Source organism: Rasamsonia byssochlamydoides (genome assembly GCF_041956645.1).
Source record: "Rasamsonia byssochlamydoides strain NRRL 3658 unplaced genomic scaffold VTN77scaffold_37, whole genome shotgun sequence".
Classification (NCBI taxonomy): Eukaryota; Fungi; Ascomycota; class Eurotiomycetes; order Eurotiales; family Trichocomaceae; genus Rasamsonia; species Rasamsonia byssochlamydoides.
The window spans coordinates 248,140-274,462 of record NW_027192420.1 but is presented as its reverse complement, the minus strand read 5'-3'; the positions used below and the strand labels follow the sequence as shown (position 1 = coordinate 274,462).

Sequence of the window (26,323 nt, the reverse complement as noted above, 5' to 3'; positions counted from 1 at the left end):
CCCCCCCAGGTGAGGTGCGTCAAGTACACGGAGTATGTATTTCGACGCACCTCATCGCTGAGTAAGGAGATGAATAAGAACATGAGAAGACTAGTCATGTATTTTCCGCATGTACTGATGAGTTTAAATCGATGAAGAAGAGTGCCGATTGAAACCCTCTTAGAGGCTTTTCTATCTAGGGATCATATCCGATTTAAGTAAATCTGTCCCGAATGAATCGAAATCGATCCCTGATAGATACGGAGTATTACGACACTAGATGGAAAACGGCGTAGTGTCCGTCACTGCATACGGAGTACTCCCGTGCATGATATATCGGCTGGGTCCGATGGGGGCGCATTCATTCCCTTTTTTTTTCTTCGGATAGCTCCGAGGTAGGTTTGCAGGCTAGGTAGGCCAGGAAAGGAAAGGAAAGGAAGCTGTTGAATAGGGAAGGAAGTGTGTTCTTTTTAATTGGGTTCTATGGATGAGTGGTTCTTGTAAGTTGATCAGGGGTCGAGAGTCGCAACTTTCAAGTTCTGCAGGGAGGGATGCAGAGAAGGCTACTCGTGATTTCAGTCCTAGTAGACTTGGTATCCGCAGTGATAGTTTTCTCTGATTCCTTTCTTGCCTTTCTTTGTTTTCTTTCTGTCTTTCTTTCCTTTTTCAAGGCCTTAGTAGCTATGCATAATATTCGAGCCCATTAGTTGCAATTTCTTGATCGTGGAGAGAGAAGGGAAAGAGGAGGGGGGAAAAACAGAATGTAAGAGCGAAATCTCACGTGAGAATTGCTTTGATAAGGAAATAGGCCAGATCTGACAGCGATTCCAAAGCACTTGACGCATATAGGACATTAATGGCAGGTAAACCATATGCCGTAATAAAATAAAAAATAAAAAGTATTGATTCAAAAGCTACATCGCTTCTAATTGGTGGATCCTCAAATAATCGAGGTGGGATATGTCGCAAAGATTTCTCCTGCCCTGTCCGCGAAGAAAAGGGGCGATATAAATGGGCTGATCTCAACCGCCTATCTACTCCGGAGTAGATTCATGCCAGACGAGAAGCCACAGCCTGGGCAGCCTCAACAGGATGGATTGATGCAACACATGATTTGTAACTCCAACTAATTGGGTTCTAACTACAAGCAGGTTATGCTGACTAAGTGACTAGTATAACATCGAGAGGCGTGACGTGATTGGCCGATGGGGAAAGCTCGGATTCGTTTGTAGAAGGCTGTCCGCCTTGCTCACTACCTTCTGTCATGAATTTCATTCAGGTGACAAGAGTTTGTACAACACCAGGCGGTGGCTAGCAAATTCGCTCTCCGACAAGGTTGATCCCATGAGATGGTCGGCGTGGCGGGCAAATCCAAAGGATGCAAGACCTGCAGACAGCGGAAGATAGCCGTGCGTAATCACCCATTCTCCTCTTCCAAATAATCGACCCACTTATACAGTTAGTTAATCTTGACAGTGCGGCCTCCAACGACCTCAATGCTTGCAATGTGTCAAGTCTAATCGAGTGTGCCTCGGCTATGAACGGGAGCGGATATTCGTCCCCGTTCAACCGACGGCCAAAGACAAAAAGACGGTCATGAAGAGTTCTTTTGATGAGATCAAGAAGACTGCATCTACTAATCGGGAGAGTACTGCTACAGCTGGAGTGAAACGCGACAGTTCCCATGGAGCTTTGACCAGATATGCAGCACCTGGAATATCTGCTGAGATCCTCTCCAATGCTACCTATCGTCAACACCTACTCAATGCTTTCGTCGCTTCTTGCATCTCAGGGGAGCAGCTTGGGCCGAACGCCAGGCATTGGCTCATGTTGCTTCCAGACTTTCTAATGCGGACGAAGGCGTTGGAGACATCGAGCATGGCGATATCTGCCGCGGCGCTGGGCCGCATATACGGCGATCCGGTGCTGGTTCGCGAAAGTCTGAAGCTCTACACACGAGGACTGAGGGAGCTGCAGAAAGCCCTCTGGAATCCTAAGCTGATGTACGATGACGAAGTTCTAGCTGCTTGCTTGGCGTTGAGCATGTATGAGATCATGGAATGTCCGGCAGAGGCCTGGCATGCGTATGCCATCCATTGCAAGGGCTTTTTGAGACTGGTTCAATTACGGGGGGTGGATGCCCATACTTCTGGCATCGCGCATGAGCTCTTTGTCGGGCTTCGGACTCAGGGGGTATGACCCGTTTGATTCGCTATTTGAACCATTAGGAAGTAATCTAGGTTAACAGTTCTTAGATACTCTTTAGCCTGGAAGCGCATCACCCAACCTTCTTGTCGGATCCTCCCTGGATGCAGGGGCCATGGAAGGACACTCCCAAACGGCTGCTGGACCGACTCGTCGACTGCCTTGCTGTGGCGCCGGGTATCATCAAACAGAGTGATGGATTTAAGAATCTCCGCTCGAAACAGCTGCTCGACTCAGCTCTCGATATTGTGCGCCAATGCTGGCAGTTAGATGCTGCCCTGCAGGGCATCTACGAAGACCTCAAGGAGGAAACGTCCGGCCCACTGTACTGGTCGGTGCTCTCGGAAGAAGACAATCCAGCTGATGACCCGAAGCACGGCAAAGTGTTTCCGGTGGCATTCCAGTTCTCAGACCTGAAGATGGCAGGCACCCTGATGATGTACTGGGCCATCACGGTCATGCTCTGGTCGGGACTCTGCAGTCTCTACCAGTTTATCGCAACCATCGAAATGGACCCCGTCGATGCTTACTGTCCCCACTACCCGAATTGTCGCGACGACACATTCTGCCGCTGCCGGAATCTCATCCTGACACCTTCTGGGTCACTGCGGTTCAATCCCAGCAAACTCCCCCCTCTCGGCCATCGAATCGACTTCATGACCCCGGCATGCAACGTCTGCCAATCGGTAGAATACTGCCTGAAGAGCCCAATGATGATTGCAGGCGTGTTCGCCGTCAGCGCGCCGCTGAACATGGTGTTCGAGACGGTCAGGCACAACCCGGGTTGTGCGCGGGAGACGGCGTGGATGAAGGCGACGCTGGAGAAGATTCAGAACAAGGGGGTGCGGATCTTGAAATACTACCACGAGAAGTCAGCGAAGTCTGCAGGTTGACGCACGAAAGATTAGTCAGTACATAATTTTAATTTAGCTGGATGAAGTGGAATTGTATGTTGTACATAGCTGGTACGGTATCTCCGCAAAAAACCCCGCCACCAAGCCATTTTCCCGCAATTTTTATCTCATACTTCTCAACAAATTTATATGATACCCCTATGATTTTCTTTTATTAAAAAGTTATAAATAATCACTAAGTAAAAAACTTTATATATATAAAATTTTTTATGGTTTTGCTTTGTTATGGAGAAATCTTATAAAGAAGTTAAGGCATATTAAAAAACTTCCCAAATTTATACGTGAAAACCCAAAAATATGTATATTTTTAGGGATTTACTCTACTTTATAAAGCACAATTCCTCAACCATTATTATTGTGACGGCTCAGTCGAAAACGAAATAAATTCATATTTGGTAGCCTATTTTACAAGAATTCGAAGCTGAGGAAGGAAATTGAAATCAGGACTGTGGGCGAGGGATGTGATATATCGAAGCGAGAGCGACCCGGCCCTTTCCTAATTCGGAACTATCACGTGATCAAGAGTCACCTGACCAGACTTCTGAGCCGCGCCGTCACAATTATTATCTCCCTTTTAACGATGAGACGGTTAGCTGACGGCCGGAAGGAGCTACCGTCGACGCTGTTTTCAGCGTCTACCTAACCACACCTTCTCACCACGGCCTCACCACGATGCCTCCACGCACCCGGACTTGCAGCGACGCGACCGCATCGCTTCCCCTGGTGCCTGTCCCTCCGTGGTTAGTCCTGGTTGATTCTCTTTTTTTGGTGTACATCCAAATCACCACCTCGAAGATCGAGTGCCGCCATAACAATGAACGACCACCGGTCGGCCAGATTGGGGAATTGGAGACGTAAGCTAACCAATTATGATCTCGGGAACTGTAAGAGAAGGGAATGTTCATTCTCTGGAGCCGTGGCCCTCAGGGGAACAGATAGGTGCGCCTTACTAATCCCCACTAAGTTAGGGAGCCGTTCTAACAAACTGCTACGATATACGAGTGGAGTCACGTGACTATACTCAGGTCCGCTCAATCTCGACAGCCCGCCTCTGAAATATTCTGGAAACTGAGACCTGGAGACTGTCTGACTCCTAGTGTGGGATCAACACTGGGTTCTTAATCAAGGCAATTTATGAATGTGGTCTGAAACCGACCTAGATATTGTAGGTCCAGAGGCTGAGAAGGAATCCAATTCTAGGCAAGGCAGCTGGCGGAGTTGATTGTAAAGCTGTCATGCGATAAGATCGAAGTGGGGTAGCTACCTATGTAGGTACTACGTACCTGGATACCTCTGCCGTCCGGATGACGGCTGATGGGCCAATACTAATCCTTTCTTGGCTAAGCGAGACCCACTCCTCCGGATTTATGTAGGATCTCCATGTTTCCTCTTTATTTTCCCTCCTCCGCATCTTCTTACATGTAACCCATCGGCGCTTGTTGGCTTTACGTTTACCTTCATCGCTCGTTCTTCGTCAGTCAATCTCGTTGACTACACTCTTATTCAGCTCTTCTTCCCCCCCCGGCTCTCACAATATGGCATCTCAGCCCCAGGAGGACTGGGAGGAGGATCCCCCACAGTCCATGGTTGCGAGCTTTTTTAGTACCCAAAGTGATCTCAGCAGTGTACCCACCCTGAATGATCAACGCATTGCTGAAAATAAGCTCAATGATTATTGCCCCCAAGAAAAAGATGATGCAACTCAAAAGGTCCTGTCAAGTTTCCTGGAGTTTCTCCCAGCAACAGGACGTCAGGTCCTTATCCAATTCATCGCCAACATCTCTACCAATGTTGACCAGGTTCTCTACAGCCTGTCTAACCATCTTCTGACCTGCATTCTCTATCCCAGTGAGTTCCATGTTCTTTACTTTTAGAATTCTATCTCAATTCTAATTTCTGCGTCCATATACAGTGAAAGCCAGATCCGCCACCCCAATCACGCCTTCGCCCCTCCCAGACAACGAGGAAACTCTGGAGGAAATTGCAGCAATCATGGATCAGTCTCCCAGCAGGTATCCACAAGGAGCTTTGAAGAAGCTCTGTCTTAAGCGTGATAATTTCCGCTGTATTGCGACCGGACTCATCGACGTATCAGCCAAAAAAGAGCAGGGGGTAAAATGTAACACAGAACTCGCCCACGTCCTCCCATTTTCAATTGGGCAGTGGGAAAACAGTAAAGATGTTTGTCAAAGCTTCTATTCCTTCCTATCAATTACTTACAAGGTCCAGGATCACAGAGTCAGCCAGATATGGGCAACCTTAACGAAACTCTTTCCCTTTGTCAACCTTCGTCCTTCTCAGATCAACGACCCAACAAATCTGATGACATTGTGGTCTGATGCCCATAAAGCGTTCGGCAGCTTTTCTCTTGCATTCGACCCAACTGACGAGACGTTATTGGTACCGTCTGTCCTTCTTAAATCTAGCAGTATGCATATTAATTGTGACAGGGTCAGGACGACCGGTACAAAGTTCTTGCTTTTGGTGACGGATACCCAAACGTTCTGGACGCCTTCTTACCTCAGCCGAATGCCAATAATGAGCGATTCGTCACATTCCAAGCACATACAAACACCCCACTTCCAAGCAGTGTCCTGCTGCAAACTCATGCAGCTCTTGCGAAGGTTTTACATGCCTCGGGGATGGGAGAGTTTATTGACGAAGTTCTTGAGGAGCGGGACAACCTGCGATGTCTTGCCAGGGATGGCAGCAGCAATATCCGGAAGCTGCTCTTTGCTTTTTAGTCCACCCGCATGGCGACCTTTTTAATTCGCCCCATATGTAATTTTACCAGTCTCATACCCGCTTCATTATGATTCTCAATAGATAGACATGCTTGTACATTATTATGATCAATTTATGATTCTGATTCGTTTCTCCATTTCTCAATCTATCTATCTGGACTGATAGGGACGCGAATGGAATGAAAAATCAATCATTCACGTCCCGGGATGTGAAGCTGAGACTATTTTTCACATTGGAACGATGGTGCCAGGGCAGAACGCCCGAAGGAGTACATGCATTGGAGCTAATAATGCAGGGAGATAATACTCTGACATTAAAATATACAGCGCTAAATTCCGATCTGGTATTTCCCATGAGATTGTAATAGATCTAATCTTATAAACCAGTGGTGGACAACAGGGTTCTATTAAAATGAAGAGGCCATCTTTAATTAAATATCTGAGGCATATAGATCTAACTTGATTATGACTGGGAATTTAGCTGCTAATACTTCTATGGTATTTTCATTAATTAGTGACTCTATTTTCGGTGTGTTCTAGAGCCCTTTTTCTCATACTAGAGACCCTTGTTGACCCCGGTTTGTAACCACAGTCGAGAAGTTCAGACTTCATTAGATACATGTGATCAAGATACAAGTACTTCTACTGAGAAACCGGAAGCCTATATTAGTGAAGTGGTGGAATACCCCAAAGCTTTTCACTCAGACTAAATCCGAGCACTGTTGGCCTGCAGATAATCAAGTCATCTTCTTCGATCTTACATACAAGATAGGAGTCATGCTGAACTTGTCCCACGGTAGCCGCCCAATTTCCGGTCCCGCTGACGTGTCCACCGTGATAGAGAAAAGATGATGGGCTTTCCCAAGCGTGCACAACGGATCCCCGGCCATAGGAGCAGATCGCAAAAATACAGGTTACTCTCCAAGCACTAAAACCTGGCAAACCGGATCCAATGAAGACTTCGACACAGGTATAATCAATGACAGAGCAAGGATTTTGGGATTATCAAAGAAAGTGGAGCCGTCTGATTCTAAGGATCATGGTAACGTCGAGCGGGAACGTATTGGTCGGAGGACTGAAGCAGAAATGACTGCGGCATGTTCGCGATTGGCTGTCACATCAACTGCATATTCGAGTTGGAAGCCCCTTTGAAACGCCGCGAGGCTGTGTCAGTGATTTCACAAGATCAGAGGATCAGAACCGCAACTCCGAACCGAGCGAGTGCCGATTGTGGAGCCTCGGTGCCGTCTCGGTGCCATCAGACCTGGCCGGTCCCCTGACGCAGCCAGCTTCATGGAAAAGCCTGAGGGTCTGAGGATATGCGGGAGGACGGGAAATGAGGAGCGAAGGCATCATAGAGTGACGAGAAAAGCGCATTCATATGAAATGGACAATGGTTCATGCGATCAATCCGGTTCGACCGTTCATGGGAAAGACGGTCACGGTTCCCATGACAGGAGAATGACTAGTGAACTGACCGAATTTTAATCTGCAAAACGCAGGGGAAAGTGGTCTGGAAAATGGACTCAGGCGTCCAACGATCCACCAGGAATTCGCCAGCGTGGGGAAGCGATTCAGCTAACTATCGGCGACTCCGTAGCTGCAGGGGAGACACTTGGCACCTTACCGGTTCAGCGGAGTCGCCGGACCACACGGCATCGACCATCAGGCTGGAAGAGAGTGGGAAGAAGAGAAGATGGAGGGTGTTGCTCGTCGAGGGACGCACCTGGGGTTTATATACATGGGAGGGCTCGGCAGGGAGCGGGCAAAAGCGGCCAGAACCGGCGCTATCCCCGTAACGGGTTACGAAGGCACTCTCTAAGCCAGATCGGGTAACAAAATCACCCTCCGGGGCAGGCGGTGAGGGACGGCAGACGGACGGTTCAATGGCGGCCGTTTCCCGCGCCCCGCTAACCGGATGATTGTATACTCGACTAATTATTTTTATTTTTTAATTTTATTAAATAATAACCATTTATTATTTATTATGTTATTTTTTATATAATGACTAGGTGCTGTTGTTGAGTTATTAAGAGTCAAAATATAGAAGTCGATAATTTTATCACCGAAAATTTGGTGGTGGCGGGTTTTTTTGCGTTAGTACTGTACGGAGGTATATCTGTAATTAATCATAGGGCTGATTCTGACACTTTAACTTCCATTGACAAGAAGCAAAATCTAGGTGATGCGAAGTAGAGATTCGGATGTCTATATGTATATACACATACAGAGTATTAGTAGTAAATAATACACACCATCTCACGCACCGAAATCTGCCTGCACATCACCACGTGACTCGCATCTTGAGTCCAAAACAGGATTAGCTGAAGAAGAAAACAACGTTGCCTAGCCACAGCCCCACAACATTAAATTAGCACCAATAATAGCGTGGCGCCAAGGTTAAATAAGGTTCGACTAAACTGGACGACATATTAAATATGATTGGCTGAGGCTGTTGCAGTTCCCCTCGCTAACCCTCTTTGGGCCGCAACATGCGACTGGCCGTGCCCTTTTGGGGAATCAACTTGCGGATGGATATGGAGGAGGCAGATATGTAGATAGTATTTGTTGAATAAAGTCATCATAGGCTAGCTGGAACATAGCCTCAAGACGGCTACTTAAGGGTTGCCTCTGTCTTGACCAAGCTGTGGTATATAAGAGGAGACAGACAGACAGACACACAGACACCAGCTCAGTCGAGGCTCGAGTATGAGGTTCTGTCCAACTTCTATAGATTGATCAGTGGACGAACACTTCCTCTTTATTTAACGCCGTTCCTCTCTCTGTCTCTCTCTCTCTTTGTTTTTATTTTTTTATTTCTATTTTTATTTTTTTCTACTTATTGATCTATTTATCTATCTTCTCACAATGTTAACCGACCACTCCAAAGTCAGCATCGCCCAAATCATCTTCTACGTGCCTGCCGTCCTGCTAGCGGCATGGCTGCTCTTCCACCGACATGCACATCGACATGGACAGGGGCAAGGGCGCCCTCGTCTGGCGTGGTTTGTCCTGATGGTATTTTCACTCGGTTAGTACCTGAATAGTCCATCCCTATAACATTATAACATGCGCGTTTTGTACTTTTCAATATTGAGATTTGGCTATGCTGACATTCTACAATATTTGTGCAGTCCGCGTCGTCGGCGGCATCATCGTCATCCTCTACGAGAATCAGCCAGAGAACATCAGCCTGACCGTCGCGGCGATCGTGCTCCTGAATGCGGGCGTGTTCCCTTGTATTGCGGCGACAATTGGGTTGATTTGGATAATGTACGTACAGTACAGTACATACGTATCTCTGTCTATGTCCCAGGTCCCAAGTCCCAACTCCCTGCTGGCACATATCTACAACGCATATATATAAAATTCAACTCCTTTGCTGAATACTTATCTAGAATAGCCACCGACTTCCAACACGACTCCTCCCTTCGCTACGGCCTGATTCTGTCGCGGATTTTGTTCCTCGTTGGCCTCGCGCTGCTCATCGCTGGCGGCTCGCTGGAAGGGAACTACAAAAATCCAACCGATGTGACGACGGGGCTGAAGCTCATCCGAGCCGGGTATATCATCATCGCCGTGTTTGTCGGCTGTTTGCTGGCTTTTCAGGTGGTTTTCTGGTGGAATGTGGGTAGATTGTCGTTGAGCAGTTTGACCGTAAGTCACCTCTATTATAACAAAAAAAAAAGAGAAAAAGGAATGAATATATACTGACGTATGTATATCAAGATCCTCAAAGGCGCCTCCTCCGCAATGCCCTTCTTCGTCGTACGCCTCACCTACGCTTTTCTCTCCATCTTTCGACCGTTGGACCTAACCTGGAGCGCCCTTGACGGCTCCGTCGCGCCGTTGGTCGTCATGGCCCTTCTCATGGAGTACATTGTTGTGTGCATCTATCTTCTCGTGGGGTTCAGTATTCCGCCTGCTTCTGCGAATGAGCAGCGGCAGAGTGTCGAGTGTGGGAATGACGGAGTCGACGATGATGGGACGTCAAGACGGATGATGACGGCTGGTCATGCGCTCTCGTCGAAGGAGGTGACTGAGACTGTTTGATCAGATTTTGTCTGATCTGGTGTGATCGATCTCACTGAAGTAGGTTAAATTAAATACGTAGGTTGCAATCAATCGTGCAGTACGGCAGAAATGTAACTGCAAAAATGGTTTTCTGTTTGTGCTAGAGACATATATAGTGCGGGTGGTTTTTGTCTTCCCGGACGATGCTTGTTATGTAGATCAGTGATCTAAAAATAAAAATAAAAAAAGGCCCCACACATCATATTTGAGAGACTGAGAGACAAATAGACAGATAGGCAGGCAAGCAGATCGTCCTCATCCGTCGTCAGCTGCATCTCGTCAATCAACACATTGACAATCATTGATTCAGCTATTCAGACACGATTCGAGCCTTACCCCTGAAGTTTATAACAGTTTGAGAGTTCATTCTGATTGTTTGTCGACCAGGAAGGAAGTTTGTCTCGGGCTACAAGCAACATTAGCAGCGAGGACAGTTTTTTTTAATGTGCGTGCATGCATATATGGGTGATATTAGCACTCGCTGCTTCTCTCTAGGTAGAGCCCAACCGAATTTAGTAAGTTACTGCTGAGTGTGGATTGGTTCTATTCTGCTTCTCTCATGATATATATATATATAGACATTCTTCTAGCGTTCCGCTCTGACCTTTGTCATTGAAGCGTAATAATTGAACTGTACCCCATATTGTCGTGAAATCTTAACATGATGATAAAATCTTTCATGTGGTCGAGTGTATAGGCCAAGTCAAGAGTGGTCATGTCATCCTCTTCAGCCATGAAATTCCATTTTCATCTTTCTGTGATTCTACCGCCTCCATCCCGCCCAGGATCATCCGCAGACTCCCCAGCACCTCATCACACTCGTCCAGCGCCAACGGGAACGTGATCCGCGTGACCTGCATCAGGAACCACTTGCGCATCGGCGATTCAGGCCGAGACAGCCGGGCCCCGATGACCAGACACCAGATGAGTGCTCCGGGGAGAGGACCCCAGTAGGTGTCGATATCGGTCTGTCGGAGGAGGGTCTGGAAGAACTCGGTAGTGATGATCCGGCCGTAGTCGGCATCATACGATGCGAATCCAGAGTAGGAGCTGAAGAGGAGGGCTGCGTGAAGCAAGACCGCAGCTTTATTATAGTCGTCGGCAGAATTGTTGTGTTTGTAAGACGACGAGGAGAACGCCTTCAACGTGGTGAGGAGCCGGTCGTGGATGAGCGTCCACTCCGCGAAGATTCGCTGGCGGACGACCAAACTGGCTGAGTGGCAACACTCTCTGGACAGCATCACCAGGCGGTAGAGATCACTCAGAAGGTGGATGATAGATGGGCTGATCTTCGACTCCCGGAAAGCATCCTGCCCCCGTCGAAAAGTGAAGACGTTGAAGTCGGGAGGGTGGGACGGAGATGGACTCCGATCTGCCGCTCGAGATGATGCGTCTGAATCTGCGAAGTTTTTGACAACTCTTTGCAATTCTTCCATACTAGTCAAGTTAGTTACAGGGTTCCATTGAAAGAAAGGCAAGAAAAAAAAAAGGAGAGAGAGAAAGAGAGAGAGAGAGAGACGTCCGCACTTGATCATACATTAGAATGCTGTTCTTCAAATGCCCTTCGAATCCTAACTTCTCCACTCCACCGCGCAATCGAATAATGCGTTGGATGCCCCGTTTTTGCTGGTTAAAGGCCTCTCTATTCTCATTAACAAACTGACATGGCTGCATTAGTATCGATAGCGAGGTGAGGTGCCAGAACACTCAGGAAGACATGCGTACATCAAACGTCAGAAAAGACATCATGGCTGCGATATTCACATCACTACACGCTTCATCCAGATTGGCCAGCGCATCGTTCAACAGACTCAGGGCGATACTGCGTTGGTGGAGGGTGACATCGCTGATCCCTCCTGCGCCATTGAGGTCGTCCCAGGCGGACGCATTGAGGATCTTGGCGCTTATCAGGGGCACATGGCTGATCGAGGCAGGAATGACAGTGCGAAAGAATGGGTGAGCTTCGCGACTGGATTGCAGGTATTGGTAGACGACTGACAGGGTCAGTAGTCACGTTCATAAAACTGTATATTTCCGGTGCGACGGCACGTTCAATGAAAGCAGGAATCGAAGAGATGAGTGCGAGAATTACACCTCACTCACAGCTCTGCATCCTCCAGAAGACCGCCTCGGACAAAAACAGCCGAGAAGGATCCAGCGCGAAGCCGATCTCCCGTAACATGCCACTCGACATCTGATTAATGGGCATCATGGCGAGATTAGCTTCGTCAGCCTCGGCCTGCTTTCGCCGTCGATGTTTCTGCCTGTGATACTGTTTCGTGATATGTGAGCGTACCCGGCTGATCCGTTCACTCTTACCCCGCTGGGGATGGCCGGTGATCACGACAAAAGAGGTGTCGTTGATCTTGTCATCCATGGCTGAGAGAGAGGGGGGGAGGTCAATTTAGTGCAGATGCGAAAAGAGGAAAGAAATGAATCCATAAATCTCGTCATGATGTCTCTCTCATATACATACTCACGTACATACATGTAGGTAATCATCCAGTCGGACTAATGCGTTAACTCCGAGCCGGATCCAAAGTTCACTCCGTAGTGCAAATTCCCGATCTGGTTTAGTCTGCCTGTCAGACACCATCGAGCTGCATTAAATCAGCACCGAAGAGCATCTTCACGAAACAAACCGTATGAAGTGTCAGAAATGTGCAATATCCAGCACAGGAATGGTTTCCTGAGATTTTCGGACGAAAAGATGCGAAGGCAACAAAGAGGCGACTCCACCTGCTATTATAAATATAAAGACTGGATCAGTCGAACTGGTTCTTTCGACATGGATATCATTTCACGGCGCCGATAATCCTGCATATTATTCTTGCTCTTTTGCTGTCTGTAACTTTCAGAAACAATTGTCTCTGGCGAAGATGTCGACTGAGTCAAAGAAACTTGATTCGAGCGCTGTCTGGTTTGGTATGTGACACCAGGTCAATTACCTTCTTTACGTTTTATATCTCCAGACCAAGCTAATCAGGATCAGTCACCGGTTGCTCCTCCGGTCTTGGCCGGTCCTTTGCGAAAACTATCCACGATGCTGGCCACCGCGTCGTAGCCACTGCTCGCAATGTCGACTCGCTTTCTTACCTTCCGGATGGACCGAACGTGCTCAAGCTGAGACTCGATGTCACCTCCAAAGAGGCCATCACCACGTCCATCGCCGCTGCTGTGGAAAAGTTCGGCCGGATTGATGTTGTTATCAACAACGCCGGGTACGGCCTCGTGGGCGATACTGAGGCGATTCCCGAGGCAGATGCTCGACAGCAACTCGAAACCAATTTCTGGGGCCCTGTGCGGATCACACAAGAGGTGCTTCGCATCTTCCGAGAGGTCAATCCTCGTGGGCAGGGTGGCACCATCGTCCAGATCAGCACGGTGGGCGGATGGGTGACTTTCCCAGGGAACGCTTTCTACCACGCCAGGTCAGTTTCATGCATTTCCAAGATAGAAGCAATAAGCTAACACCGTCGGCAGTAAATTTGCCCTCGAAGGATTCACCGAGGCCGTCGCCAAGGAGATGCATCCAGACTGGAATATCAACTTTTTGATCGTCGCTCCTGGAGGTGTGCGCACGAATTTCGCCGGCCCTAGCCTGAAGCTTGCTCCTCGGCATCCAGCATATGACACGACCAACGGTCCTCTGAATCAGCTGCTACAATACATCAGCAATCCTGCATCTGAGGCCAGCTGGTGCGATCCAGATGTTTGCGCCAAATTGCTTTTTGACACCGTGGTTGGTCAGCACGAGCGGCCCTTGCCCACGCGATTACTGATGGGTGGAGAAACGATCCCGCTCACGAAAGCGGACATCGAGAAGACGCTGAACGAGATGGAGACCTGGAAGGAGGAGACTATGCGATGCTCACGGGGTGCTTCACAGCTGGGAAATCTCGCTCATTAGTTGATCATTGTTTAGCTTGGGAGACAATAAGATGTATCTTAATGCCTATATTAGATTCTAGAGTCATTAAGATAGTATGTACTCGCCAGGTGCATCCATCTTCTTCGGGTAATGGTTGAGCCAGTGCCATCTGTAGCAGTCAATGAGATTAGTCAATGGCGACAAAAGTAGAATATTGTTCCACTTGCGGATCGAGGGATTACTTTTTTGACTCGAGAATAGCAAACTTGAGAAGCCTTGTTTATTTGATGTCCTTGCTCTGATGAATCCTTTGAATCACTGGTTTTTGGAGTAAACAGGGGATTAGAAAGCTTAAGTGAGCGGGCGAGGAAGGTGGAAGATGGATCGCTGTTTGTCTAGCTGGAACGTGACTGGCACGTATCCTGACAGAACTTAGGAGAGCAGGTGACTTCCCTCAACAAGTACTAGCTGATCACAATGCCAGTTTTAGAGAGAAGAGAGAAAGAAAACGAAAATGAAAAAGAAAAAGAAAAAAGAAAAAAGAAAACAAAAAGTCTGCACTACCAAAACAGTGCCAAATATTTGCGATATACCGAGCCGTGTCAATCATTTGGATGCTATCATTCTCTCTATCAACGCCTTTATGATTCTAGATATATGTATGTACATACTATAGAAGACAGGCTGGGAAAGGAGTATAACCATACTGTAGATAGAAGTAGAGTCCTGCCCTTTCCTTCTACCCAGTATGGTAAATGCGACCGACATATCGTTTCTCATGACACGTTTCCATCACATTTCGCGGATCGAAATTACCGACCTATCATCTTCAGCGTTCATGTCACTCTTCGGCGTGCTTAGCCTTTCGCTCTTCGGCGTCTTTAGTCTTTCTTCGCCCCATTTATTTTTATCCTCCAGACCATATTCGGTCTCCAGCTCCGTCCGGAGGGGAATCTCTTTCTCGAAAAAGACCAGCAGAAAGGCAACTCCCGCGAAGACAATACCAATCTGCCAGACCAGTCTCAGAGCGTCAGTAAAGAGCGTGCGCACCTCTTGTTGGGTGCCAGGGGCTAGGGAGTTCACAAAGTCCCGCGTGGCATGCTGGTACGCTTGCCCGTGGGACAGACTCGCGCGCACTGACTCATCCTGGATCTGATGCAAGCGCCGCTCGATTTGCGTGTTGAAGATGGCTGCAGGGATAGCAAACCCCCAGACGTTGCCAAAGCAGCGGATAAAGGCCATGCTGGCGGTGGCGGCTGCCTGATCACTTTCGGCAAGACCAGCCTGAAAGGCTGGGAGGAGCGTGTCGAACACCATGCCGGACCCGGCAGCGGCGATGATCTGGAAGATGACCCATTCAGCCGTGGACGATCCCGGGCCCAGCAAGCTGAACAGTCCGAGTCCCAGTGTGGCCAGGGCAAATCCGACGAGATGGAGGATCTTGTATTTTCCAAAATGCGAGAGCAGCAGGGCCGCGATGGCAGCCCCCGGAATGGCCATGAGAACACTGGGCAGCAACTGGACGCCCGACCGGGACGGACTGGACCCGAGAATGGCCTGGAAGTAGAGTGGAAGAAAGAAGATGACCCAGAAGAGCAGGGACGAATTGATGAAGGTATTGACGAACACAACCACGGATGTCCTGCTTTGGAACAGCCTCACCGGAGTCATCGGCTGAACGCACAAATCGGAACCTTCATACAACAAATAAAGCGCAAAACCGCTCAGTCCCAACAGCAAGGGAGCCAGGATATGCCCTGATTCCCAAGCGTACTTGGACCCACCGTAAGTGAGCGCAAACAGGACAGAAACGCTGGCCATCACGAGGATGACGCCGCCGAAAACATCAATCCTCTTAAGGCGTTGCCTCAAGGTCATCTCGTGGTTGTGCCTGACATGAAGGAACAAGAATAAGAGAATCATGGCGGTGCCTCCGATGGGAAGGTTCAGATAGAAGATCCATCGCCAAGTGGTCCTCTCGATGATGACGCCGCCGAGAAAGGGGCCCAACGAGGTTCCGAGGGCGAAAATAGCGAGGATAATGGCCATGAAATTGCCTCGCTCTCGCAACGGCACCAGGTCTGAGATGATCACCTCCACCATCATTTCCACGCCACCACTGCCCATGCCCTGGATGACGCGGCCGACTATCAGCATGGCTCCGTTTCGTGCCGAGCCGCAAATGGCACTGCCCACGATGTAAATGGCGACAATTGCGATCATGAGCCATCGCCGTCCAAAGAGGTCCGCGATTTGGCCGCAAAGAGGGGTGACCACTGCACTGGAAAGATATCATCAGTGAGAGGGAAATAGAGATTAAGCTGGACTGTCTTCCACTCCAATTTTACGACCACGAGAAAAGCAACCTACCTCGACAACGCAAAGAGATTGTTCACCCAGACGTAGCCGTTGTTGATCTTCAGATCCTGGATGATGGTAGGCAGCGACGTGATGAGAACCGTGCTCTCCAGCGCCGTCAAGAGGCTGGTGATGCAGAGAGCGACGATAATGCACCAAAATCGAACACTGCGACGGTTTTGGTTTCTCTGCTGAACATTTGGCGTTGTCGGCCTCTCAGTCAAGTCTATCATCTCCATGCCCGCCGTCAGCTCCTCTCTCAACTCCATTTCGTATGCTGCCATCTTTTGAGAAGTTTCTCCGTTGATGGCAGGTTGAATCGGATCGAATCGAGTCAGACAGGGTGACAATTCACCTTCTCATCCCCAGATGCCTTCCCTTGCATCAAGACAGGAACCGAAAGAGCAGCGAGTCCCGGGAGTTATGTCACTCATGACGTCGTAATTTCTGTCAAGAAAAATATTTTGTGCCGAAAATATTACCCAGGAGCATTGCAGCACCCGGGATCTTCGGATGGCCATCCCCATTCTGTTAAGGGAGAAATGTCGCTAAAGCTTAGCAATGTCATGTATTAATATATCAGCGTTCATTGGACATGTCTCCATTCCACAGTGGGTCAGGTGTCAGCCATTCTGAAGGAACAAGCAAACGGCAATAATAGTAATGATCAGTCGATCGACCATCATTCCTTTAGGGACGAGTTGGGAACTGAACGCGGACAATCCACCCTAGCAGGCATTAGTGCGGATGCTAGTGGCGGTCGGATGAACCTTTTGTCACGTCGACACTAAAGTGGACCTGCAGAAGATGATCCTTATCCACTACTCAGAAAGCTTGAATCCCGACTATGCTTTCTGCAGGATGGTCTCGAGTCAGGGGACGCAAGGTGGATGATGATGATGAAACCACCTTTTTTATCGTCCGTTCCGTGCAAACGAAGGTGAATCCGCCGGAATCCCGTGATAACCGGACCAGATTCCCCGTGACACGCCCCTTGCCCCTTTTTGGAACCAAACAACCAAACAAGCCGAACCTTGGAACTACCTCGGAACTGCCCCTCTGCCCCCATCTCTCTTATCTCTCTTGGTGTGGGTTCTGTCAAATCGATGGAATTGGCCACCTGTCACTCATAGCTTACTGGAACGACCATTCAACCGCTCAAATCTGCCCTCACTTTTGCTCTCGAGGATGCTGCACTGGTCGATTAAGCCAACCTGCAACTCCTCGTCGCCGGAGCCCTTCCGCAACAGCTGGCGGTAATCCTGATTGATGGCATCTTGCCGGTATGCGTCATTGATGTCCTTGCAGAAGCACCTCCCATCCTCATTGCTGCCGTGAAAGACGAATCGGTTGCAGTCGAACACCGCGCGGGGACTGATCTGCGTCGCCCCGCGATGATGCGTGCTGATCTCCGCGACGTGGGCGTTGGGTCGTGGACGGCACGGACACTGAAGACAGCGGATAGACGTCCATCGCGTATCCAGCACTACTGTCTACTCAGTAGACTGCTTAGCACGCAGGTCAAATTGCTCAGCCAGAAGCCCTGCGGGTACTCGGCCACCATGTGCACAAAAACGTGTTAGAAGAGGAAGATAGTCAGGTTCTTCTGGCGGTGCGACGCTGCGACACAGGTCAGGCCGGTGTGCAGGACGAAGAGGATATTCTGGTCGTCTTGGAAACCGGTCAGGAAGACGGCCGACGTAAAGCCCGGTGGTGGTCGAGCGGACAATGACCAGTAGCTTGTCGTCAAAGGCTGTTGAATAGTCCCCCGCGAGGCAGTTCTAGTCCGGAACAGGCAACAGACATGACGAGGCGACGGCGCGGAGTTCTTTTGAGAGGCTCCGTTTCTCCATGTCAGTCCAGTCTGAACCTTTTCGATCGTAAAGCTCAAAGCAGAGCTCGTCCAGGATCTGGCCCTGGGAGGGATTTTCGCAAGGGGTCGTCGATGCCATGGCCCGTGCTCCGTAGTCCGTCCATTTATTGCATGTGCGATGACTAGGATTCTAACCAGAAGCAGGCGAGCATCTGCATATAGAGCAAACAGGAGACCGATACAAGCAGAAAAGACAATGCGATCCAATTCTGAGAATCGTTGCTTAGCGTGATCTGCTCCGTTGATGTAAGGAGTCAAGCTTGGGATTCTTCATATGAGTCCCTTGCGTCTGAAGTTGCGTTTGGACTCATGCCAGCAGCCGCAGACTGACTGCTTGGTACCTAGTTTGCGATACGAATGATGGAAGATGTGGCATCAGCCAACCAGCATATAAGCTTACTGTCGACCTCACCTTCATTACTGTCGGCCATTAGGATCTGCCGATCGATCTGCTTTGAGCCTGTTGCTTGTATGCGGCTGGAGTAAAGCCACCAAGGCAACAGATTATGCCCTCGTCTACGAGGTGTTAGAAGACCAAGGCTAGCTGTCTGTCGGTGTATGTGTGTTGCTAGCACGACTTGTAGGTCAGTAATACAACTTTGTATTACTCACTGCAGATGTCAGAGAGGATTAAGTAGTACCAAGTGAGGGGAGAGTTGTCAAATAGGAACTACAGCATGAATCACGTGATAGACTGGTGAAAGTCAATTTGAACACATATCAAAGTTCGAATAATTCCCATGTGCCTGAAGTAGCATTATTATATATATTACTTACCTGATCGGGAGATACTTACCATCAATATCTCCTAATGAAGGTCATTGTCACCGGTGCCACTGGCTTCATTGGCAGCCACATCGTTGCGGCATGCGTTGCATCACCCGACATTTCTTCCGTCATCGTCCTCACCAGGCGGTCCCTGGACAATGCAACTGTCAAAAACAGTACAAAAGTGACGGAGATCATCCACGAGGATTTTAGCCAGTATCCGTCCGATCTGTTGGAGCGTCTCAAAGGTGCAGGGGCCTGTATATGGTGAGTTGAGTGGAGCCAGTAGTAATGGTTGTATATTTATTTGTTGGTATACATGTCAGCGTTCATCGTGCACTGATCTCGGTTCACGATCCAGGGCGATTGGAGGCAGGGTGACGCAGTTCCCCGATCTTGAGACTGCCAAACGGGTTGGCATCGAGTATACGCACGCTGGTGCACAGGCCTTCCTCCAGCATGTCACGCCCTCCCTGGAGGCGGGCCAGAAGTTTCGGTTCGTATATTGCAGTGGGTGGGGAGCAACGGAGGATCCGAACAAGACGCTGTTGATCGTGCCTGATACGAGGAGGATAAAGGTGCGTAGAAAGCTTTCCTCCGTTATCATTGTCTTTAATTGGTTTTAGTATATCAATTCTTTCTTGCCTTTTCTCTTCTTTGCTGTCATGTACGATAGGCGTTCCAATTATTAGCCTACGGCTAAACTAATATCAACTTCCAGGGTGTTGCTGAAAAAGGACTGTTTGATATTGCCAAATCCAGTCCCGACAACTTCGAAGTGTATTGTTTACGACCCGCCGCAGTCTTCCCGCCCACTTACAAGGGCGTCTATTCCATCGCGGGAGCTCTCTTGCCGGCAGTCATGGTGACGGACCTTGCCAAGGCATTTGTGACAGTCGCAACCAAGGGATACACGAAACCGATCATTGAGAACTCGGAGATTACCAAGCTGACCAAGTGATGGATTGGAAATATGTGCAGGGACCTCGTTCATCATCTCAGACTTGTCATTCGATTGCAGACGGTCCTCCCACGCAGGATCAAATTGTGGAAGATGACTGCTAGATACCATAGTTTTTTCGATCTGTTTATTAGCCCTGACGTAGAATTAAATGATCATGGGACGGCTATATGTTTGGCACGTAGAGAGATACGAGCCAACGAAGTTGCTGGCCGGTGGCTACGTGACCGTATTCCTCACGAGAACTGCCTGAGTACAACCTCTGCCAGTCCTGACCTTGGGAATGTACAGCTTCCAAAAACCGCGTTCAACGGAGAATTCGACCTAGGTAAGCACAAAGGGATTGATGGTGAAAGTCCTCCTGCAAAGTTGTCAGGCATATCGCTGGAATCTGGGACGATTTCCAGCAAGTTTCAATCGTAAGAACAGTTGCGGTCTGTCTATGTCCATTCTCCGGGGAAGAGGCCGTATGGTTGTCTTGTTTTTTCACGTTAGACGCGCCTTTTTTCATAGTCCATCATGGATCTGGTTTAAAAAATATTTTTCGAGTCAGTCACGGCCTGGAAACCTGGATTCTAGCCGTGAATTGCATTTTTCCGACGAGTTTCCATGGAACGGACAAGAGAGACCTCGCAAGGAAGCTCCAGTGGAATATGTAGCTCGTGCTGAAGATTAGTCTTCTTCCCTCAATCGGCAGATCAATCCTTTTCCACTCTTGATGTTGCCAACCACGCCTGAGTGACGAGCCAAGCACTGGCTCTACACAGCATGATGCTCCATGATCATGCTCCACAACAAATGTGCCCCACTCCTGACGCAGTACTTTATAGAACCGCAATTTTAGTCATAATTTCGCAATCTGATCCCAGGACAGGCAAAATACATTCCAGCTGCTATTGGGGTTGTCGCAAGAACGCAGGATATGGCGATCAATGACCTCGTCCCCCAAACGTTCGACGTGGGAAATTACCGAGAGTGATGATTTCTTGCTAGCAATCCATGATACGTTGTTGTGAACGTTATAATCCCGGTCTCAACTTGCTAGCACCCATCAGCGGCATTTTAGCTTTCGGGCAGACATGCAGATCACCCTGAAAATGCCATGATCCTCTATGCATGGTGCAGCGACAGATGAATTCGTTTGCCATGAGACTGTTCACCGGTTAAAAGCTGGTCCAAATGTGGAAACCAGAGCTCTCGACAATTGGTTCGACTGCGGCTGCTGGGATTTGTCGGGTTGAAGTGTTCTGAAGGGATGAATGGGGAGCGTGAGGATGGATGATGTGGAGGTATCGAGTATCTGATAGAAGACACGAGAGAGCTGCATGTCAAGCAGATCGTGCAAAGGAAGGCAACTGACCTGGTGCAAACGACCTGACGGGAGTCCCGACTACCTAGTACCTGATAGGTTTAGGTAGGGAGGTAAGTCAACTCGCTCTATCAGGGCAAGAGGAGGGTGGAAGGATCATTCTTTGATCGGAGCAATGTGTTTCTCCTCATTAGGAGAGGGGTGCCTGCACTGACAGGGGCCTCCCTACGTCGGTAGGAAGGTAGGAAGGTAGGAGGAACCCAGGTAGGAAATTTCCAGCGGTTGTCGATCAACAAGGCAGGATCAGTCGAGAAGCGAATAGTCTTAATTCAATGGTGCCTGCCGAAGCGGAAGTCCGTTACGCGTTTCCTCCCTGGGGTCTCCGTTCCCGCCCACACTGCAAAGGCCGGCATTCACTGTACGGAGCAACTCCATCAGACTGCTGTGCTTCGCTGCCTCAATTTCAAACCCTCCACGAGGCACTGAGACATGGTCTGTCCTGGATAGTTTTCTAGAATCTCGATCGCACGACGAGGGCAGGCCTGCTTCAACGCGTTGCTTACGATACAGCAGGGCGCTCTATCGTTGCTCGTCGCCACGAAAGAGCCGGAAAATTCAGTTCGGATGCTGTGCGCTTATCACAAATAACAAACGAGAGGTGATTGATGGTGAGCGTTTTTTCCGGGCACCAGGTGAGTGTCCGATCGCTTCGACAGCCATCATCTCTTTACTGAAGAACTCGATCGTCTACCTAGCTTCGTCGAGAACAATGCGTGTGTGGCCAATTTTTCCTGACATGAATGTCGACGAGAAGCAACTGCCTTGGCCCCTCTCATGACATCACCCTCAAATATACGTGGAAAGACGTCCATCAATTTGTGGTTCCCGCCAGCAGCCGATCGATCCTTTGATCAACAGCAATTAGAACGAACCACACGAATAGCCTGAGTCCTTCAGTTGAGGTTTCCTCGCAAGATTGATAGTGGCTCACACCGGGCAATAAACGAGATGAATGCGTTTCGCTGTCCCAGTTATTCCGGTGAAAATGCCACGATGGCGGTGGTATCTGACAGTCTTGAGATCAGGTCTGTACCATCTCTGAATGACTGTGGCTTGCTGAGCGTGTCTCTATCCTGGCCATGTAACCACGTGAGGGATTATTAACGACTCCGATGCTTCCTGCGAGCAACAAGCTTTCTCTGAACGTCACACAGATGACAGATCCTCCAACTCGGCACACGTGTTAATCCTTATGAAGGAAATTTTCGACAATCATGGGCTGGCAGTGGCAATAGTCATGCTTGATGAATGTCCACTTTGTTCCTGCAGATTAATGGTGACCCACAACTTAGTCGATGTGTCTGGAAGGAGTGTAGCTCTGTATTTGAGCAAATTGCTCCCCTGTGAGTTGAAGTGTCCAGCACAGATTGGACTGAGTGATGCTTGCTTTTAACTATCCCAATGCAAACGTAGCCCACAAACAGCACCGTTTCACGTCATCCAGATATGAGATAAGAATTCCGAACGTCCTAGGTGACAACGATGGTTTCACTGCACATTCTGAAAACCGATTCTAGCTGCTGAATGCCTGAAGCTCTGGACAACGCCGACTGCAAGTTGTCGTACTGAACGTCAAGCAATCCTGAGTGATGATCGCGTCTCTTTCGTCAACAATTTTCAACAGGCAGCGTATTGAGATGTTCTCGATAGGCAGATCCGATAGATGGTTTCCTCATGTCAGCAGAAGACTGGCAACAAAAGATCGACCTCGACTGCTGGTTTCTGCGGCATCGGCCCAAGAAGATGTGTTGGCTGATCATCAACCTGCTGTGGAAGTTTATGGTGGTTATGATCTGTCGTCAGCGGCCTTTACCAATTTTCCCCCAACTTGTCAGCTGAACAGAAATATGAGTGATGGTGTCTAATGAGTGATCCACGATATCCCTCCTGACGGTCACACAGGAAGATCGTGACACAGGAAGCTGGCATGCAACCTAGCAGAAGCTCCAGAGCCTGCTTCCAGCCCGGTCTCGTGTCAAGGTGAGGTGGCGGTGCTTGAGTTGGCCCGTGTTTATTTGTTGCGTCCTGATTCTCGGTTTCAATGTCTCCCTCGGAAATACCGGAATACACTGTGATCCTGATCCTCACATGCTGGTCAATTCAATTTTTTGTTCCTCTGCCAGATGAGCGACCAAAAAAAAAACAATTACTTTACCATGGTGGATTGTGAGATCAGCACTGAAGATCGGAAAGCAATCTAGCGCGATGGAGATAGCGCACGCGACTGTTTTAAGCTTGCCGAAAGGCAGCCAACCCGCTCGGGAGTGGCAAAGTCGACGCCTTGCGGTACCCTTTTCCAGCCTACCACGACGTGGCAGCGAGACAGTCAGACATATGCATGCTCCCAATACCGCTTCGGGACTGTTTTGCCGTTTGTGTGAGATCTCGCTGATTCGCACCGCTCCCACCGGGGTTTTTTTTTCCTTTACCGAAAAGGGGTTGGAAAGAGGCCTGGTCCCAGCGCAGGATCAGCCTGACAGTTAATTTAGCGGCTGGCGAGCCCACAGAGATATCGCGGATGATTAATCTTCCTGTGCGAAATGGATGATGCTCGACGTCCGCGTCGTCGTCCATCTAATCTTTACACAGGTCCTGAGGAGTCCGATCTTTCTGAATATCCAGGCGGCCAGGGCTCTGATGCCGCCTCTAAATCTTACGATCGATTTGCAAGCTCGAAGGTTGCCATACCCAGAGCTACGATCACTGCTGACCAGCCCAGCTCGACTCGACGCGTCGGCCATGCCTGTGAGGCCTGCCGCGAACAGAAGACCAAATGTAGCGGAGACCGTCCAACATGTAAGCGTTGCCAGGATTTGGGTATAACCTGCACGTATGGCGACCGGAAAAGGGAAAGAACCGCTAAGTATGTACACTGTCAGACACTTCCCGGTGAATTCGGTCTGGCTGACGGGGAAAGCGGTTAGGCAGCTAAGGGACCTTACAAGGCAGGTCCAGGATTATGAGCTGCTTCTGAACACGCTGCTCCCCAGGCTGAACCCCGAGGACATGCAACTGATCGAAGACACCTTGGCCAGAGTAGGTTTCCTTGTCAACCGACTCAGGATTTAGGGAGTAGCCTAACGTAGCTCCTGTAGTACAGGATCGAGGGTGAGAAATCAGCCACTAACGAGCTTCCTACTCTGTCTTCCAAGTCGGGTGTTTCGGATGCTGCGTTCGGTGGGAACCCGGTTCCGACGATCTTAACTGGGTTATTAGGTGGGATTGACTACACCGAAGAAGACTTCAACCGCAATGAGCGGTCCAAGGCGGTGGGATTTGTGGGCAAGCACTCTGAAATGTCGTGGATCTACAGTTTGAAGCGAGAAATTGAATATGAATTCTCTGGCCCTGGCAGCGTCCCAGCAGTTTCACCGGAAGATCAAGAGCGTCACTCCATCGCGTCCGTAAGCTACTTCCTTGATGATGTGGAGATTCCGATCATCGAGGACATTGATCCTTTAGGACGTCCTCCTCAAGCGGTTGCTGATGAGTTGATGAATGGCTACTTCAACAATGTTCATCCCGCATTTCCTATTATAAGAAAAGAGACGTTTATGGGGCAGTACAAGTCGTTCTATTCGACGCCTTTCGTGCGACCTGGACGAAGATGGCTGGCAATATTGAACCTGATATATGCTATTGCTGCGCGATATTTCCGTCAAATTCAGACAGAGCGGGCAGTCACTGGTGATGATGACCTGGTATACTTTTCCCGTGCGTGGAAACTCGGTATGGGTGAAAGTGCTATCCTGGGCCATCCTGATCTACAACAAGTCCAAGTGGAAGGGTTATCCTCGTTCTATCTCTTGTCGATAGGACATATTAATCGGTATGCCCTTGTCGCACATTTTTTTTAGCTACTGCGAGTCTAACTGCATTGCTTGTAGATCCTGGAGAGTCTGTAGTATGTCTATTCGCTCAGCCATTGCAATGGGACTAAACTTGCGAAGTGAAAGCACCTACGTTACAAATGTGTCTAAGGAGACTCGATACCGGGTCTGGTGGTCGCTACACACGCTCGAGACGATCCTATGCAGTATGACTGGCCGTCCCCTCAGCACCCGAAAAGAATTTTGCAGTACGCCGCTGCCAGTTCCTTTCGAAGAAGAAGAATTTGCGGATGGGAAGGTCACACTGATCCTGGCGGACAACAAAGTACGGAGTTCCTTAATTGGACAATTTGCCTCGAGGCGTCCAAGTGAACCAGCAATATCTGGACCCACTGATACCAAAGCTGTTCGCCGTGGGAAGGAACTAGTCAATCCAAATGTGTCTCTGTATTTTCTCTGCTTCGTGGACTTGGACCTGATCATGCGAGAGGTCATTGAAACGTTATATGCCCCAGGCGATGCTCGGAAGTCCTCACGTGGAGTTGAAGCCGCTATCACCGACCTCAATAGCAAGGCTGATATGTGGCTCTCTAGGCTCCCAAGTGTGTTTCAGTTTACCGCTGAACAGAAATCTCAAGCCTTCGAGAGACAGCGACTAAATCTGGCATTGCATTTCTACAGCATGAAAGTCTTGCTGTGCAAAGTTTTTCTTCACCATCCTGACAGGCAGTTGGCGGGCAGCGGAACACTTGACAGGTTCTGTGATAGGATATCAGCGCTCTGCATTGACGCAGCCTGTAGGATGCTGGATTTGTTCCCGGATGAGCCGGATGTGATCTGGCTTCACCGGGTTTCTCCATGGTGGTGCGTCTTGCACTATCTCCTCCAGTCGGCTACCGTACTGCTGATAGAGTTATCCTTCAGAGCAAAGTTCAGACTTCAGGAACCGGAGGAACCACTCGAAAAAGTGAGAAAGGCATCGCGTTGGCTGCGCGAGATGTCATCCCGGGGTCTTGCTTCCCAGCGAGCTTGGTCAATGTGGGGCGAGCTCCTCTCACGGCTCGGTCCGAAGCTGGGATCCGAGGTTGACGTCGACACGTCTGAAGTACGCAAGTATCGCCGGATTGATGTCGCTGTCCGCGCTAATCCTGCATGTCCAGGGGGGACTCTTACGTCGACCTTAAGGACGGTTCGACCAACTCAATCATTGACCAGCCGGATGTCAGTCTCTATCCTGGAGAGCCCATCACTGCGCTTTTTGCCGTCAGGTACATATGGCCAGCCTCATGGAAGTGTCCTTGCTCGGGGTGAGACCATGTGGGCTTCTTCGGCCAAGTCTGAAGAGATGCACGACAGCGACAGTGAGATGGATGCAGG

General features: G+C 49.3%; 9 protein-coding genes across 9 annotated transcripts; 7 read left to right on the top strand and 2 right to left on the bottom strand.

Annotated features, from left to right (window-relative positions):
- Window positions 1-1,328: 1,328 nt before the first annotated feature.
- VTN77DRAFT_5173 (uncharacterized protein) lies at window positions 1,329-3,077 on the top strand (the record flags this gene model as incomplete). Its single annotated transcript, XM_069421313.1, has 3 exons — window positions 1,329-1,388; window positions 1,456-2,172; window positions 2,235-3,077. 3 exons carry the CDS (start codon window positions 1,329-1,331, stop codon window positions 3,075-3,077), a joined length of 1,620 nt encoding a protein of 539 aa, XP_069277167.1.
- A 1,556-nt stretch (window positions 3,078-4,633) lies between these two features.
- Window positions 4,634-5,842, top strand: VTN77DRAFT_5172 (uncharacterized protein; the record flags this gene model as incomplete). The annotated part of the gene is made up of 4 exons (XM_069421312.1): window positions 4,634-4,946; window positions 5,011-5,279; window positions 5,328-5,498; window positions 5,549-5,842. 4 exons carry the CDS (start codon window positions 4,634-4,636, stop codon window positions 5,840-5,842), a joined length of 1,047 nt encoding a protein of 348 aa, XP_069277166.1.
- Window positions 5,843-6,794: 952 nt separating this feature from the next.
- On the top strand, window positions 6,795-7,664 carry VTN77DRAFT_5171 (uncharacterized protein; the record flags this gene model as incomplete). The annotated part of the gene is made up of 2 exons (XM_069421311.1): window positions 6,795-6,812; window positions 7,443-7,664. The coding sequence occupies 2 exons, from the start codon at window positions 6,795-6,797 to the stop codon at window positions 7,662-7,664; spliced, it is 240 nt and encodes a 79-aa protein (XP_069277165.1).
- Window positions 7,665-8,710: 1,046 nt separating this feature from the next.
- Window positions 8,711-9,895, top strand: VTN77DRAFT_5170 (uncharacterized protein; the record flags this gene model as incomplete). The annotated part of the gene is made up of 4 exons (XM_069421310.1): window positions 8,711-8,873; window positions 8,977-9,115; window positions 9,241-9,499; window positions 9,572-9,895. The coding sequence occupies 4 exons, from the start codon at window positions 8,711-8,713 to the stop codon at window positions 9,893-9,895; spliced, it is 885 nt and encodes a 294-aa protein (XP_069277164.1).
- A 734-nt stretch (window positions 9,896-10,629) lies between these two features.
- On the bottom strand, window positions 10,630-12,293 carry VTN77DRAFT_5169 (uncharacterized protein; the record flags this gene model as incomplete). The annotated part of the gene is made up of 4 exons (XM_069421308.1): window positions 10,630-11,353; window positions 11,454-11,575; window positions 11,642-11,910; window positions 12,020-12,293. The coding sequence occupies 4 exons, from the start codon at window positions 12,291-12,293 to the stop codon at window positions 10,630-10,632; spliced, it is 1,389 nt and encodes a 462-aa protein (XP_069277163.1).
- A 502-nt stretch (window positions 12,294-12,795) lies between these two features.
- Window positions 12,796-13,826, top strand: VTN77DRAFT_5168 (uncharacterized protein; the record flags this gene model as incomplete). Its single annotated transcript, XM_069421307.1, has 3 exons — window positions 12,796-12,841; window positions 12,909-13,347; window positions 13,400-13,826. The coding sequence occupies 3 exons, from the start codon at window positions 12,796-12,798 to the stop codon at window positions 13,824-13,826; spliced, it is 912 nt and encodes a 303-aa protein (XP_069277162.1).
- A 753-nt stretch (window positions 13,827-14,579) lies between these two features.
- VTN77DRAFT_5167 (uncharacterized protein) lies at window positions 14,580-16,429 on the bottom strand (the record flags this gene model as incomplete). Its single annotated transcript, XM_069421306.1, has 2 exons — window positions 14,580-16,068; window positions 16,158-16,429. 2 exons carry the CDS (start codon window positions 16,427-16,429, stop codon window positions 14,580-14,582), a joined length of 1,761 nt encoding a protein of 586 aa, XP_069277161.1.
- A 2,400-nt stretch (window positions 16,430-18,829) lies between these two features.
- On the top strand, window positions 18,830-19,747 carry VTN77DRAFT_5166 (uncharacterized protein; the record flags this gene model as incomplete). Its single annotated transcript, XM_069421305.1, has 3 exons — window positions 18,830-19,053; window positions 19,148-19,364; window positions 19,508-19,747. 3 exons carry the CDS (start codon window positions 18,830-18,832, stop codon window positions 19,745-19,747), a joined length of 681 nt encoding a protein of 226 aa, XP_069277160.1.
- Window positions 19,748-23,656: 3,909 nt separating this feature from the next.
- Window positions 23,657-26,130, top strand: VTN77DRAFT_5165 (uncharacterized protein; the record flags this gene model as incomplete). The annotated part of the gene is made up of 5 exons (XM_069421304.1): window positions 23,657-23,979; window positions 24,041-24,152; window positions 24,212-24,945; window positions 25,004-26,051; window positions 26,107-26,130. The coding sequence occupies 5 exons, from the start codon at window positions 23,657-23,659 to the stop codon at window positions 26,128-26,130; spliced, it is 2,241 nt and encodes a 746-aa protein (XP_069277159.1).
- Between the last annotated feature and the right edge of the window lie 193 nt (window positions 26,131-26,323).